This window comes from Bos indicus, chromosome 3 (genome assembly GCF_029378745.1).
Source record: "Bos indicus isolate NIAB-ARS_2022 breed Sahiwal x Tharparkar chromosome 3, NIAB-ARS_B.indTharparkar_mat_pri_1.0, whole genome shotgun sequence".
In the NCBI taxonomy this organism is placed as follows: domain Eukaryota; kingdom Metazoa; phylum Chordata; class Mammalia; order Artiodactyla; family Bovidae; genus Bos; species Bos indicus.
Window position 1 is genome coordinate 100,106,408 of NC_091762.1, and position 15,003 is coordinate 100,121,410.

Sequence of the window (15,003 nt, forward strand, 5' to 3'; positions counted from 1 at the left end):
TAACGTATATATGTGGAATCTAGAAAAATGGTATAGATGATCTTATCTGCAAAACAGAAATAGAGACACAGAAGTAGAGAACAAATGCATGGACACCAAAGGGGAAGGGAGAGGGTGGGATGAACTGGGATTGACATATATACACTCTTGATACTATGTATAAAATAAATAACTAATGAGAATCAACTGTATAGCTCAGGGAACTCTATTCAGTGATCTGTGGTGACCTAAATGGGAAGGAAATCCAAAAAGAGGGGAGATATATATACATATATACACACACACACACACACGTATGGCTGATTCACTTTGCTACACAGCAGAAATTAATACAACATTGTAAAGCAACTATACTCCAATAAAAATTAATTTAAAAAACAATCTTGCGTCTCCTCTATTCTCAATACTACACTATTTCTGACACCTGACGTGGGTTTTCCACACGTCAAGCAAATCTTCGGTTCCACTTGGGTTCCCTACACCTTAATTCCAACACTATCTTCCAGGAGAAAGCATCAGAAGCAAATCTCAAGTCTAGGTGCTTCTAACCACAAAGTGAAAGTCGCTCAATCAGCTCTTTGCAACCCCATGGACTGTAGCCTGCCAGGCTCCTCTGTCCATGGGATTTTCCAGATAATACTGGGAGGGATTGCCATTTCCTTCTCCAGGGGATATTCCCAACCCTGGGATCCAACCCAAGTTTCCTGCATTGCAGGCAGTCTTGAAAGGCTCTGACCCCAAGCTACAAATCAAATGTTACCACAACCCCTTCCTTAGATTAATTCACTAGCTGGTTCAGAGAACTCAGATAAAGTTTACTTACTAGATTACTGGTTTATCACAAAGGATATTAAAAGATATGAATGAATAGCCAGATGAACAGACACACAGAGGGAGGAAGTCTGGAAGAGCGGTGAACACTGGAGCTTCTGGCCCAGAGGAGCTTCGAGTGTGCCTCTTCCTGACTTCCTGCTCACTAACCAGGAAGTTCTCCAAACCCTCCCAAACCTTTTGTGTTTCTAAGGAGGCTTTTGACACAGGTAGGACTGATTAAACATTGGCCATTGGTGGGTTGGTTCCCCTGGCAACCAGTCCCAAAGTTAAGTGCTTTCCAAAGTCATCTCATTAGCAAACTCAGGTGTGGCTGAAAGGGGTTCATTAGGAATAACAGAAGACATCTTGATCCCTCTTATCATTTAAATTCCAAAGGTTTTTGGAGCTGTGTCTTGGTGTCCTTCAGAAGGTTTAGAGGAAAAAGCTTTGGATGGAGCTAGGCAGATCTGACAATTTTGTAACTTTAAGCAAACTATTTAACCCCTCTAGGATTCATCTTCCTTATCTTAAAAAAATGAGTTACATGAGATAATGCACATAACCTGCCCTGGTGATGATTACTTTTGATTTTACTAAAGGATACGGTGAAAGCTATAGGGCTCTGGTACTTCTTAGACGCCATTATGCAGAATCAGACAGTTCTCTGCTGGGTTCCAACACCCTGTCTAAATGGGAAGGTCTTCACTGTCTGCACCTTGTTGTCATCAGCCAGTCCCAGCCACCTGAGAGTTGGTGCCCAAGTAGCTATAACAAGGGGAATTCCAAGTCAGGTACACTAAGGAAATCTCTAAGAAAAGAGGTCAGGCCTTTTCCAGGCCCCGGGAGCTGTGGCCAGGCCCAAATCTCCCACTAAAGCATCTGATGGCTACTGTGAGAGGATTCAGGGAGCCTCCCTAAACAAAAGAGGGCACACACAGACACCGACAGGTTATAGCTCAGGCTTACATGTTGACTGCTGTCCAGACAGGGTGGTCGATTCGTTAGTTGAGTCAAAGGTTTCCGAAAAGGAGACAGGAAACACTCCTGGCTCTGGGTCTCACAGCTGGATTTCTTAGGTTTCTTAGAAGTCTAGGAGAGAGAATTGGGGAAGGTGAAGTCTGGATGATACAGAGTTAGCCACAATGACAACTAATATTTAAAATCTCATTAAGCGTAAAGCACTGTGCTAAACTCTTCACATGTGTTATCATATATCATCTTCATAGTAATCCTAGAATACATGTTTACATCCTGATGTAACAGGTGAGAACACTGGAGCTTAGTGAAGTTAAAGAACTTGCCTAATTTGAGGAGCAGTGAAAAGTAAAAGTCGCTCAGTCCTGTCCAACTCTGCCTGCCCGTGGACTATACAATCCATGGAATTCTCCAGGCCAGAATACTGGAGTGGGTAGCCATTCCCTTCCCCAGGGGATCTTCCCGACCCAAGAATAGAACTAGCACTGCAGGCAGATTCTTTCCAACTGAGCTATCAGGGAAGCCCCAAGGGGCAATGGAAGAAGCGAATGAAGTGAGCCTGTGACGGGCAAGTCCATCAGTAGCATAGTCAAGCTGCCCACAAATCTTCACTCCAAAAGCCCCAAGGAATGACTGAGTGACTCTTTGCTTTCCTCCCAGGGTTTACCAATGGAGGGCAAGAGTAGCTGCTGCTGCTGCTGCTGCTTAGTCACTTCAGTCGTGTCCGACTCCAGCGACCCCATAGACGGCAGCCCACCAGGCTTCCCCATCCCTGGGATTCTGCAGGCAAGAACACTGGAGTGGGTTGCCATTTCCTTCTCCAACGCATGAAAGTAAAAAGTGAAAGTAAAGTCGCTCAGTCATGTCCGACTCTTAGCAACCCCATGGACTGCAGTCTACCAGGCTCCTCTGTCCATGGATTTTCCAGGCAAAAGTACTGGAGTGGGGTGCCATTGCCTTCTCCGGGGCAAGAGTAGAGCTGCTCCCAACTCCCAGGCCGCTCTCGCCAGTCCCCACCATGTCTGTGGTGAAAGCATTTTCTGGAGCAACCAGGAGCAGACAACACCAAGTGCTGCCCCAAGTTCAAGTCTGAGACCCATGTAAGTGGCAAGGGGCAGCCAAGACAGCCTGCACACCAGCAATGCAGCTACAGAACGAGCCCCACTGAGCCATCAGGCAAGAATCCACCTGTAGCAGCTTGCCAAGGTATCCGAAGCTACAAGGCACACCTGAAACAAACACCAGACCCCTTCCACTCTCTCTATGGGCTTTTACTCACATGTTGCAACCGCCCCAAATTGCCTTCTAGATATTTCTTAGCTAATCCCTTCTTCAAACCACTGCTTCCTGAATTGCTTTCTCTGAAGTGCATGCTACATCATCATCCTACTGATTTAGGTTACATAGGTCCTACCCACAGCTAGTCCCAAAAAGCCTCCAAGGCAGGGCCCAGTCCAAAGTCAAACGTGGTGCCCTTGATTATCTGCAGGGACAGGAGGGGCAGCACCACCCCTCCAATCAAGGCCCAAGGAAGCTCAGATTCTACCACAGGCCCAGTACACCCTACTGTTCTGTGACACGGGCAGGTGACAAAGAGAAAAAGAGCTGCTAGTTGCTGCTGGGGCCTCCTCCCCACTTTTTTCCCAAGGGAACCAAAGGGTCCAACCCAATCAGCTCTTTGCTTTGGAACAGCAAATTTTCCTATCAGGAAAACTGAGGCATACTAGCTTTTAGTGAGCACCTTGAGGACAAAGATTTTTATCCAGTTCGATGCCTGACACATAGTAAACACTGAAAGGTTTCTGGAGGTGACAGGGTACATTTCATGTAACCCCAGAAACCAAGTCTAGGATTCCTCTCTGCCTAAACAGCCCTGCAACCCCACGTTCCCTATCCCCTTGAGGGCAGAGTACTCACCACTGCTCCAGGCTGCCAGTCTTCATCATCAGAGGGTCCGTCTTCCGGTTTTCTCTTGGCCAGCTGGCTGGGAGCTAAGCTCCTCCTCTGTAAGAAGAGGACGGAAACAGTCCATTAGACCCAGCCATAGTGCTAGCCACAGTCTCCCATAGGCCCATACTTACCATCCTGGACCCAGTAACATAAAATGTCAAGTACCCATTAGGCAAAGGTCAAAGGCACACAGCAGCTGAGAATGTAGAACCAGCCTACTAAAGAGCGGGCTGCTACTCTTTTGAGAGCATGGGCTAATTAAAGGAGCAGGAATGGAGGGAATATAGCCAGGGGCTGAGCTTTGGGCCCGAAGTATGACGAGTGTCGGTCTCCAGGTAGCCGAGGCGGGAGAGAAGGGCAAAAAGGAAGTACCCAATCAGAAATGGGTAGAGGTCTAGGATGGGGGGAAGAGGCAGGGGAAGAGACTGCCAGACTGGGCAGAGGGGAGTCGGAATAACGGCCCCAGATGGACCTGAAGGCAGGGGGTAGCAGCGGGGTGGGGGGAGGGGAGGAAGGGTGAAAATCTGAGGCCTGGGGAGGGCGAGTCCGGAGAAGGGATTTCCCAGGTCGGAGTGCGGATGCGGGCCTGAGGGAGGCCGAGCAGGGGTCCAGGCAGGACACGTAGAAAACCCGGGTTTGGGAGGGGAATCCCAGGCAAGGCTGGAAAGAGCCGCACAGCTGAATCCCAAGCACTGCCGCTAAACCTTCCTCTACCCAAAGCGCGCGTTAACAGCCGCCAGGACTCCCGGGACCCGCCAGGCCCGGTCAATCGAACCTCCCGCGGTGCAGCCACCGCACCACCCATTGGCTGCGTTCTATGCGTTCGGCGCTCGCGCCCCAAGGATGGGGGCGGGCCTAGCCCTGCGGTCGCGGAGAGGCCGGGGAAGTAGAGCTGAGTTGGCTAAGGGGATCAGCGAGGAGGTGGGACTTAGGGGGGAGGGCGGGGTCCGCGGTGGCGGGAGCGGTTAGGCGAGGTGGGCGGGGCAAGAGGGCCAGCAAGGTTTTTGTGCTTGGGGGCAGGGCTTGCGCTTGGGGGCAGGGCTTGCGTTCGGGTCCACTGGCCTGTTGTGCTGCCTGGGAAGCAACTGAAGTGATGGTTTACTTTAGATGGGGCTGCGAAGGACTTGCACCTGTGTGCAGAAGGCTGGGAAAGGGGGCATAGTATGTGACAGAGCTGGAGAGGAGGTCGGGGTTGGAGTTAGATGTCGCTCCTTTTCCCCATCCCCAGCCGCCGAGGGTGGGGGCAGTTTTTCCGTCTGGACTCCCTACCACGTGGTCGGCTTAGGCAGTGAAAGCTCCCAGGGGACTTGATTTTTAGATCTGGGGTGTCTCAAAGAAAGCTACCTTCCTTTCCTAGGCAAAACCGTGCTGGCGGCAATGTGGCTTTGGAGTCAGACCTAATCCTATACACGCAGTCTTCCTGTAGGCTCAGTTTCTTAAAACGTCAATTACTTCATAACGAAACTGTGTATTATGTTAGTATTTTGGCAATTCTGAGAATTAGATAATGTGCTCAAATTTCTCGATATAATGCCAAGCACAACCTAGGTACTCACTAGTAAGGGGTATACACATAGCATTTATTGTCAGGTACCTCTAAGTTTCTTAGTTATAATCATTTAATAAAGAAAGCTGGTACGGTGTGAGGAACACGTGTATACCTGTGGCGGATTCATGTTGATATATGGCAAAATCAATACAATATTGTAAAGTTAAAAAATAAAATTAAAAATAAAGAAAAACAAAAAAGATATAAAAATAAGCAAACATTTTAAAAATTTAAAAAAATGAAAGAAAGCTGAGCGCCGAAGAATTGATGCTTTTGAACTGTGGTGTTGGAGAAGACTCTTGAGAGTCCCTTGGACTGCAGGGAGATCCAACCAATCCATCCTAAAGGAGATCAGTCCTGAATATTCATTGGAAGGACTGATGCTGAAGCTCCAACTCCGGTATTTTGGCCACCTGATATGAAGAACGGACTCATTTGAAAAGACCCTGATGCTGGGAAAGATTGAAGGCAGGAGGAGAAGGGGATGACAGAGGATGAGATGGTTGGATGGCATCACTGACCCAATGGACATGAGTTTGAGTAAACTCTGGGAGATGGTGATGGACAGGGAGGCCTGGCATGCTGCAGTCCGTGGGGTCGCAAAGAGTCAGACACGACTGACCAACTGAACTGAACTGAATGCTCACAACTGTGAGGCAGGTTTATTATTGTCCCTGTAGACTAAAAAAATTGCTCACAACCTAAAAGTTGAGAGTTAAGTTTTGTTTGGTGGGAATTTTTAGGACGTCAAGCCCAGGAAGCAGAATCTCAAGTAACCCTAAGAGAACTCCTCAGAGGAGGCAAGGGGGAACTTCCATATATAGAAGTTTTGCAACACAGGGCAAGTAATCAGAAATATCTAAAGTGAAAGTGTTGGTCATTCGGTCGTGTCCGACTCTCTGTGACTCCTTGGACTGTAGCCTGCCAGGCTCCTCTGTCCATGGGATTTCTCAGGCAAGAGTACTGGAGTGGGTTGCCATTTCCTTCTCCAGGGTATCTTCCCAACCCAGTGTTTGAACCTGGGTCTCCCACATTGCAGGCAAAGTCTTTACAGTCTGAGCCACAGGGAAGCCCTAAAAATTATTGTAGAAATAATTGAAGAAAGCTAGAAATCAAAAATTAAGGAATTAAGTGCTTTTCTGTGTATGGGAAAATGCAAGATTCTGGGCTCAGTGAAATTATTCCTTTGATCTGCACCTCAGCTCTCTGGGGCCAGTATCCTGTGCTTTCGGGCTTCCTTGGTGGTTCAGACAGTAAAGAATCAGCCTGCAGTGCAGGATACCTGAGTTGGATCCCTGGGTTGGGATGATCCCTTGGAGAATGGAATGGCAGCCGACTCCAGTATTCTTGCCTGGGAAATCCCATGGACAGAGGCACCTGGCGGACTACAACTCATGGGGTCACAAAGAGTCAGACAAGACTGAGCAACTTTCACTCACATCCTGTGCTTTTACATCCTGAGTTTCCTCAGGGTTCGCCTTACAGAGTGGCTGCAGTCTGATGGCTGCTGGATGGCAGACATTCTTTGTTTCCTCTATGAGTTCCCCCAGGGCTCACTACTTTCTGTGGTGGCTGCAAGTCTCCAATCGCTGATGACTGTGACATCTTTTGAAAAGACCCTGATGCTGGGAAAGATTGAGGGCAGGAGGAGAAGGGGGGTGACAGAGAATGAGATGGTTAGATGGTGTCAGCAACTCAATAGACATGAGTTTGAGCAAACTCCAGGAGATAGTGAAGGACAGGAAAGCCTGGTGAGCTGCAGTCCAAATGAACAACAATGGCAGGCAGTATTCCATTTGTCATCCCTATTTTACAGATGAAGAAACTGCTTAGAGAAACTAAGTTTACACACCTTGAGAATGACCAGGATTTGAATTTAGAATCATTGTTTTTCAGTCACCATGCTGTGGTAAGGAGGGGCTGAGCTAAGTTTTGTGGGGCCTGAAGCTTTTTTAAGTACTTGTTTAGACCTTCTAAAGTTGCTGCTGCTGCTGCTGCTAAGTCGCTTCAGTCGTGTCCGACTCTGTGTGACCTCATAGATGGCAGCCCACCAGGCTCCCCCGTCCCTGGGATTCTCCAGGCAAGAACACTGGAGTGGGTTGCCATTTCCTTCTCTAATACATGAAAGTGAAAAATGAAAGTGAAGTCGCTCAGTCGTGTCTGACTCTTAACAACCCCGTGGACTGCAGCCTACCAGGCTCCTCCGTCCATAGGATTTTCCAGGCAAGAGTACTGGAGTAGGGTGCCATCACCGTCTCCGCTTCTAAAGTTAGGTACACATTAAAATTAGGTACTCAGGGCTTCCCTGGTGGCTCAGTGGTAATGAATCTGCCTGCCAGTGCAGGAGACACAGGTTCACTCCCTGGTCCAGGAAGATCCCATATGCTGCAGAACAACTAAGCCCAGGCTTCACAACTGCTGGGCCCACACTATGCAGCCTTAGAGCTGCAACCACTGAGCCTCGGTGCAGCAACTACTGAAGCCCAAGTGCTCTAGAGCCCATGCTCTGCAACAAGTCACCGCAATGAGAAGCCCACATACAACTAGAGAGTAGTCCACTCTCACTGCAACTAGAGAAAGCCACAGACCAAAGAAGACCCAGCAGAGCCAAAAAATAAATAAATAAAATTACGTTCTCAATGTTTGTTTTTAATGAAAAACAATGATAGAATCTTGGAAATGTAGGTCCCTTTCTTCTGAAACCTCTAGGCAATTTATCAGAAAGCCTTCTTTATGCAGTCTGGCTTCTCCCCAATTAGAACACTCTGATCCCTAATAACTTCCAGGACTCCAGGGTCTGTGCAGATGGTCCCTGAAGCTTACCTTTAGCTTTATGGTAAATCTGCCTCTGATGTTTGCCTGGAGTGGGACAGGGTATACTTGCTTATTGACTTTTTAATCATGTATTTTAATTTAAAGATAATTACCAAAAAAAGCTAAAAAGAAAGAAAGATAATTGCAGGTTCATATGCAATTGTAAGAAATAATACTGAGATACTATGTACCCTTTATCCCATTTCCCTAATGGTAACATGTTGCAGAAGTGTAGTATGACATCGGGACCGGGATATTGACATAATGCAGTCACCATACAGAACATTTCCATCACCTGAGAATCCCTCATGTTGCCCTTTTATAGCCACTTCCCCTTCTCACTTCTACCCCTTCTTTAATCCCTGGTAACTAGTAATTTATTCTCCATTTCTATAGTTTTGTCATTTCAAAAATGTTATCTAAATGGAATCATATAATAGTAACTTTCTAAAATTGGATTTTTCACTCAGCATGATTCTCTAGAGATTTATCTAGATTGTTGAGCATATGCATATCATATCAATATTTCTTACTATTGCTGAGTAGGATTCTGTGATGCGGATGTACCTCAGTTTATTTAACTAGTCACATGTTAAGGACACCCAGGTTGTTTCCAGTGTTGGCTATTATAAACTGCCACAAGCATTCATTTGCAGATTTTTGTGTGAAAATGTCTTAATTCTCTGGGATAAATGCTCAGGGGTACAATTGCTAGGTTATAGAGTATTTGTATGTTTAGCTTTTTAAAAAACTCACAAATTGTTTTCCAGAATGACTGTAACATTTCACATTCCCAGCAGCAATGTATGAATGATCCAGTTTTTCCACATCCTTATACTTTTGGAGAAGGCAATGGCACCCCACTCCAGTACTCTTGCCTGGAAAATCCCATGGATAGAGGAGCCTGATAGGCTGCAATCCACGGGGTCTCGAAGTGTGACTGAGCGACTTCACTTTCATTTTTCACTTTCATTCATTGGAGAAGGAAATGGCAACCCACTCCAGTGTTCTTGCCTGGAGAATCCCAGGGGCGGGGAAGCCTGGTGGGCTGCCGTCTGTGGGGTCGCACAGAGTTGGACACGACTGAAGCGACTTAGCAGCATAAATTTGATGTTATCATTGTTTTTAACTTTAGCTGTTCTGGTAAGTGTCGAGTAATATCTTGTGATTTTAATTTGCATTTTCCTAATTGCTAATGACATTGAACATCTTTGCATGGATTTATTTGACATCTGTATATCTTAGTGAAATGTCTCTTCAATGTATTTTGTCCACTTTCTAATCAGATTGTTTTTTACTGCTGTTTTGAACATGCTTTATGTATTCTAAATAGTAGTTGTTTGTCAGATATGTGGTTTGCCAATATTTTTGTCCATTTTGTAGCTTATTTTTTCATCCTCTTAACAGAGTCTTTCACCAAACAAGCCTCCTTAATTTTGATGAAGTACAGTCTATCAGTTTTTCCTTTTTATGGATCATGATCTTGATGTCAACTCTAAGAACACTTGACCTGGGAACTCCTTGGTGGTTCAATGGTTAGAACTTGGCACTCTTACAGCCAGAGCCCAGGTTTGATCCCAGTCAGGGGAACTAAGATCCAGCAAGCTGCATGGCACTGTTCCCCCCAAAATGGTTAAAAACAGTAAGAAGAGGGGCTTCCCTGGCGGTTCAGTGGTTGAGACTTTGCCTTCCTATGTGGGGGGTGTGGGTAACACTTGATATAACCCTAGATCCCAAAGATTTTCTCTTAAGTTTTTTCATAAAACTTTTGAGCTTTATGTTTTGCATTCAAATATGTGATCCATTTTGAGTTAATTTTGTATATAATGTGTGATATATAAGTGGAGAGGCTAATTTCCTATCGATATTCAATTGCTCTAGAACCATGTTAAGAAGTGATGAAATGGGTCTTCCCTGGTGGTCCAGTGGTTAAGAATCCACCTTGCAATGCAGTGGACATGGGTTTGATCCATGGCTGGAGAACTAAGATCCCACATGCCACATGGCCTAAAAAATAAATAAACAAAAAGATTAAAGAAGATAATTTAGGTGATACAAACTTCATTTAACACTTCATGATCAGACAGTAGCCATCCATAAAACTGTTAATGGAGTAAAAGACAGATAAAGAGTAATAAACAGGAAGAGAAAAGTAGAAAATACCTGATCGACTGGGACAACATAGTCAATCCTGCTTGGAGTGAGAAGGAGCAGAAATTAAGTATAGAGCCCAGAGTTGGCTTGGCATTTGGGGATGGCTGAGGATATAGAGATGTATGTTTCTGCTGAAGCAGAGTAATTACAGGGACGTGAAGGTTGTATAAATTTCCGTGTCACCACAAGCAGGAGTGGCTCCTGCTTGTTGAATAGGCTATCTTTCCTTCTCTGAATTGTTTTTGTACTTCTGTCAAAATTTAGTTGGGTGTATTCGTGTGGATGCATTTCTGGGATTTCTATACTGTTCTGCTGATCTATTCCTTCATCGGTACTATACAGTCTTGGTAACTGTAGGTATATGTCTTGAAACTGGATAGACTGAACTACTTTATTTTCTTTTTCAAAGTTGTTTTACCTATTCTAATTTCTTTGCCTTTCTGTATAAATTTGAGGATAATCTTGTCTGTATTTACAAAAAAGTTGCTGTGATTTGGATAGAAATTTCATTAAACCTATTTACCAATTTGGAAAGAATTGATATGTTTACTGTATTGAACTTACTAATCCATGAACATAATATGTCTCTCCATTTGTTTAGATTTTCTTTTATTTCATTCATCAGCATTGGGTAGTTTTCAGTATACAAATCCTATACATTTTTTTTTTCAAATTGACACCTAAGTTTTTTCTTTTAATGATTATTAATGATACTGTATTTTTATTTTTTATTTCCTCATGTTCATTGCTAGTATATTGAACTGAAATTGATTTTTGTATGTTTAGTGTGTATTCTGAGACCTTAAAGAACTAACTTATTAGTTCTAAGAGGCTTTTTGGTAGATTCCTTGGGATTTTCTATATAGGCAATCATGTCATCTGCATATAGGGACACTTTTATTTCTCTTTCTAATGTATTTGCCTTTTATTTACTTTTTCTACTTTATTGCACTGGCTAGAACGTCCCATAAAATGTTGAACAAGAGTGATAAAGGGAGACATTCTGTCTTGTTCCCTATCATGGGGGAAAATTATTATCCTTCACCATTATGTATAATGTTAGCTGTAAGTTTTTTGTTGATGTTCTTTAACAAATTGAGGAGCTCTCCATTTTTCTGGGAAGTTTTATCATAAACAGTTGTATTTTGTTAAAAGTTTTTTTCTGTATCAAATGATGTGATCATGTGATTTTGCTTCTTTAGCCTACGAATATGATAGGTTACATTAACTGATTTTTTTAAGTATATTTTCTAAAAATTAATTAATTTTTTATTTTTGGCTATGCTGAGTCTTTATTGCTGCACACGGGCCTTCTCTAGTTGCAGCAAGCAGTCTACTCCCTGGTTGTGGTTCGCAGGCTTCTCATTGTGGGAGCTTCTCTTGTTGCACATCAGGAGCTCTCCAGCGCCAGCTCAGTAATTGTGGCCCATGGGCTCAGTAGTTGCGGCCCATGGGCTTAGTTGCCCTGCAGCATGTGGAATCTTCTCTCACCAGGAATCGAACCCATGTCCCTTGCATTGGCAGGTTGATTCTTAACCACTGGGCCACCAGGGAAGTCCCATATCATTCTTAATATCCAGTATCTAACAAAAAATTGTTACTCAATTCTGAAATGTTACTCATAAGTCAGACAATAAAATCCTGCCCTACTGTGACACAGATGTTAAAATTAGCAGACAAGAATTTTAATGCACCTGTTATTAATAGTTTCAAAGACATAAAAATATGTGCAAATAAAATACCACTACATAGCTACTAAAATGGCTAAAATTAAAAAGAGTGACACTATATTAAAGTATTGGTGAGGATGTAGAGCCTTTTCATACTGTTCATGGGGTTCTCAAGGCAAGAATACTGAAGTGGTTTGCCATTCCCTTCTCCGGTGGACCAAGTTTTGTCAAAACTCTCCACCATGACCTGTCCTTCTTGAGACTTTATTTTTTTGTGCTCTAAAATCACTGCAGATGGTGACTGCCCATGAAACTAAAAGATGCTTGCTCCTTGGAAGAAAAGCTATGACCAACCTAGACAGCATATTAAAAAGCAGAGACATTACTTTGCCAACAAAGGTGGGTCTAGTCCAGTAGTTAGATATGGATATGAGAGTTGGACTATAAAGAAAGCTGAGCGCCAAAGAACTGATGCTTTTGAACTGTGGTGTTGGAGAAGACTCTTAAGAGTCCCTTGGACTGCAAGGAGATACAACCAGTCCATCCCAAAGGAGATCAGTCCTGGGTGTTCATTGGAAGGACTGATGTTGAAGCTGAGACTCCAATATTTTGGCTGCCTGATGCAAAGAAGTGACTCATTTGAAAAGATCCTGATGCTGGGAAAGATTGAAGACAGGAGGAGAAGGGGACAACAGAGGATGAGATGGTTGGATGGCATCACCGATTCAATGGACATGAGTTTGAGCAAGCTCTGGGAGTTAGTGATGGACAGGGAAGCCTGGCATGCTGCAGTCCATGGGGTTGCAAAGAGTCAGACATGACTAAGCAACTGAACTGACTGACTAAGGAAGCAGAGCAACCGGCACTCATATACTTTACTGATCGGAGTATAAAATGGTAAAAGCATTTTCAGAAAAGTGTTAGTGTTTCTTTTATAAAGTTACATACTTGCCTTATGACCCATTCATTCCACTCCTGTATTTATCCAAGAGAGGTATTTATTTGCGAAACAAATGTTTACAGAAAAGCTTGTACATGAATGTTCACAGAATCTTAATGAATAAGAGCTCCAAACTGGAAACAACACAAATGTCCATCAATAGGTGAATGGATTAACAAATTATGGTATATTCATATAATAGAAAACTACTCAGTAATAATAAGTAACAAACTTTGATACATAAAATACGTATGAATCTCAACACATATGATTCTGAACATAAAAAAAAGCTGCACATAAAAAAGTAGATGTTGTGTTATCCTACTTACATGAAATTCTAAAGCAGAAAATACTAATGTTTCTTGATACAAAGCAGATCAATGGTTGCTTGGGGCCAGGGCAGTAGAGACTGACTGCAAAGGAGGATCGGAGAAGGCAATGGCAACCCACTCCAGTACTCTTGCCTGGAGAATCCCACGGGCAAAGGAGCCTGGTAGGCTGTGGTCCATTGGCTTGCAAAGAGTCAGACACGACTGAGCGACTTCACTTTCACTTTTCACTTTCATGCATTGGAGAAGGAAATGGCAACCCACTCCAGTGTTCTTGCCTGGAGAATCCCAGGGATGGGGGAGCCTGGTGGGCTGCCGTCTATGGGGTCGCACAGAGTCGGACACGACTGAAGTGACTTAGCAGCAGCAGCAGCAAAGAAGCATGAAATAAATTTTTGAGGTGATGAAAATGTCCTATGTATTGATTGTAACAGTGATTATATGAGTGTATACATTTTCAAAACCCATCAGATTGTAACTTAAAATGCATTAATTTTCTATATGCAAATTATACTTCAATAAAGTTTATTTTCATTAAAAAGAGCAAAATAAATACAATTTCAGATAAATAAAAAGAATCATCACCATGAGATGTGTACTACAAGAAATGTTAGGCAAACTTCTTCAGACTAAAGAAAAATGACACCACATAATCCACAGAAAGGGAGATCACCAGAAATAATAAACATGTCTGTGTGGCAGGTAGAATAATGGCCCATCAAAGATGTCCCTGAGCTAAACTCCAGAGTCTATGAATATGATTACATGGCGGAGGAAAATTAAGACTGCAGACTGAATTAAGGTTGCTAATCAACTGACCTTGAGATGGTGAGATTATCCTGGATTATGTGACCCAATATAATCACAGATATCCTTGCAAGTGGAGGAGGGAGGCAGCAGAGTCAGCGTCAGAAAGCAGATGGCTTCTAGAACCTGGAAAAGGCAAGGAAACAGATTCTCCCCTAGATCCTCCAGAAAAGAATGCAACCCTTCCAGCACCTTGACTTTAGCTTAAGGAGACCCATTTCAAACCTCTGACCTCCAGAACTGTAAAGTAAGAAGTTTGCACTGTTTCACACCACCAAGTTTGGTGATAAATTTGTGTTGTTTTACAAACACTAAATTTGGTAATTTGTTACAGTGGCCACAAGAAAATAATACTGTGGTTTATTATAAAAGTCTGGCTTAAATTTTTTTTTCTTCTCTTAATCTCTTTAAAACTCATATAACATATTGAAGCAAACATTATAAACTATATTCTGGAATGTATAACTTATGTAGGTAAAGTACACCTGACTACAGTAATTCAAGGATCGGGCCAGAGGGGAAAAATGAAACTATCCTGTTGTAAGATTCCTGTTTTATATGAAGTAGTACAATAATTGTCTTATCACCCATGAAAGAAATGTGGTAAAATCTCCAATTATGATTATAGACTTTTTTTCCTTTAGTTCTACCAATTATTTTATTCATGTAATCTGAAAGCTCTTTTATTAGGTGCAAACATTTAAAATTTTTAAGTCTCTATGTATTGATCCTTTTAGCATTATAAAATGTCCCTCTTTTTCTCTGGCAATACTCCTTATCTTGACATTTATTTTGTCTGGTATTAATTTCCAACATTCCTTGGATCAGTGTTTGCATGCTATATTTTCCCCAACCTTTTAATTCCAATTTATTTTTATCTTTGTATTTAATTACATCTCTTGTAAAGAGCAATAGTTGAATCTTGCTTTTTTATTCAGTCTAGACAGTCTCTGTTTTTTAATTGCAGTTTAATTCACTTACATTTAATGTAATTATTAATAA

The 15,003-nt window shown here is 43.1% G+C and overlaps 1 protein-coding gene across 3 annotated transcripts in view; it reads right to left on the reverse strand.

The window, feature by feature from the left end:
* The window catches only part of RAD54L (RAD54 like), a 38,437-nt gene extending 33,923 nt beyond the window's left edge, over positions 1-4,514 (reverse strand). For 2 of the 3 annotated variants that reach the window (XR_011565898.1, XM_070786606.1), the window contains exons 1-3: positions 3,870-4,514; positions 3,706-3,792; positions 1,780-1,902 (exon numbers count right to left, since the gene is read on the reverse strand). Coding sequence is in view for 2 of the 3 variants with exons in the window: in XM_070786606.1 (XP_070642707.1) it covers positions 1,780-1,902; positions 3,706-3,792; positions 3,870-3,872 (213 nt within the window). In the remaining variant the exon portion in view is untranslated. The remainder of the gene's footprint in view (positions 1-1,779; positions 1,903-3,705; positions 3,793-3,869) is intronic. The other variant, XM_019957544.2, reaches the window with a different exon arrangement.
* Positions 4,515-15,003: the final 10,489 nt, after the last annotated feature.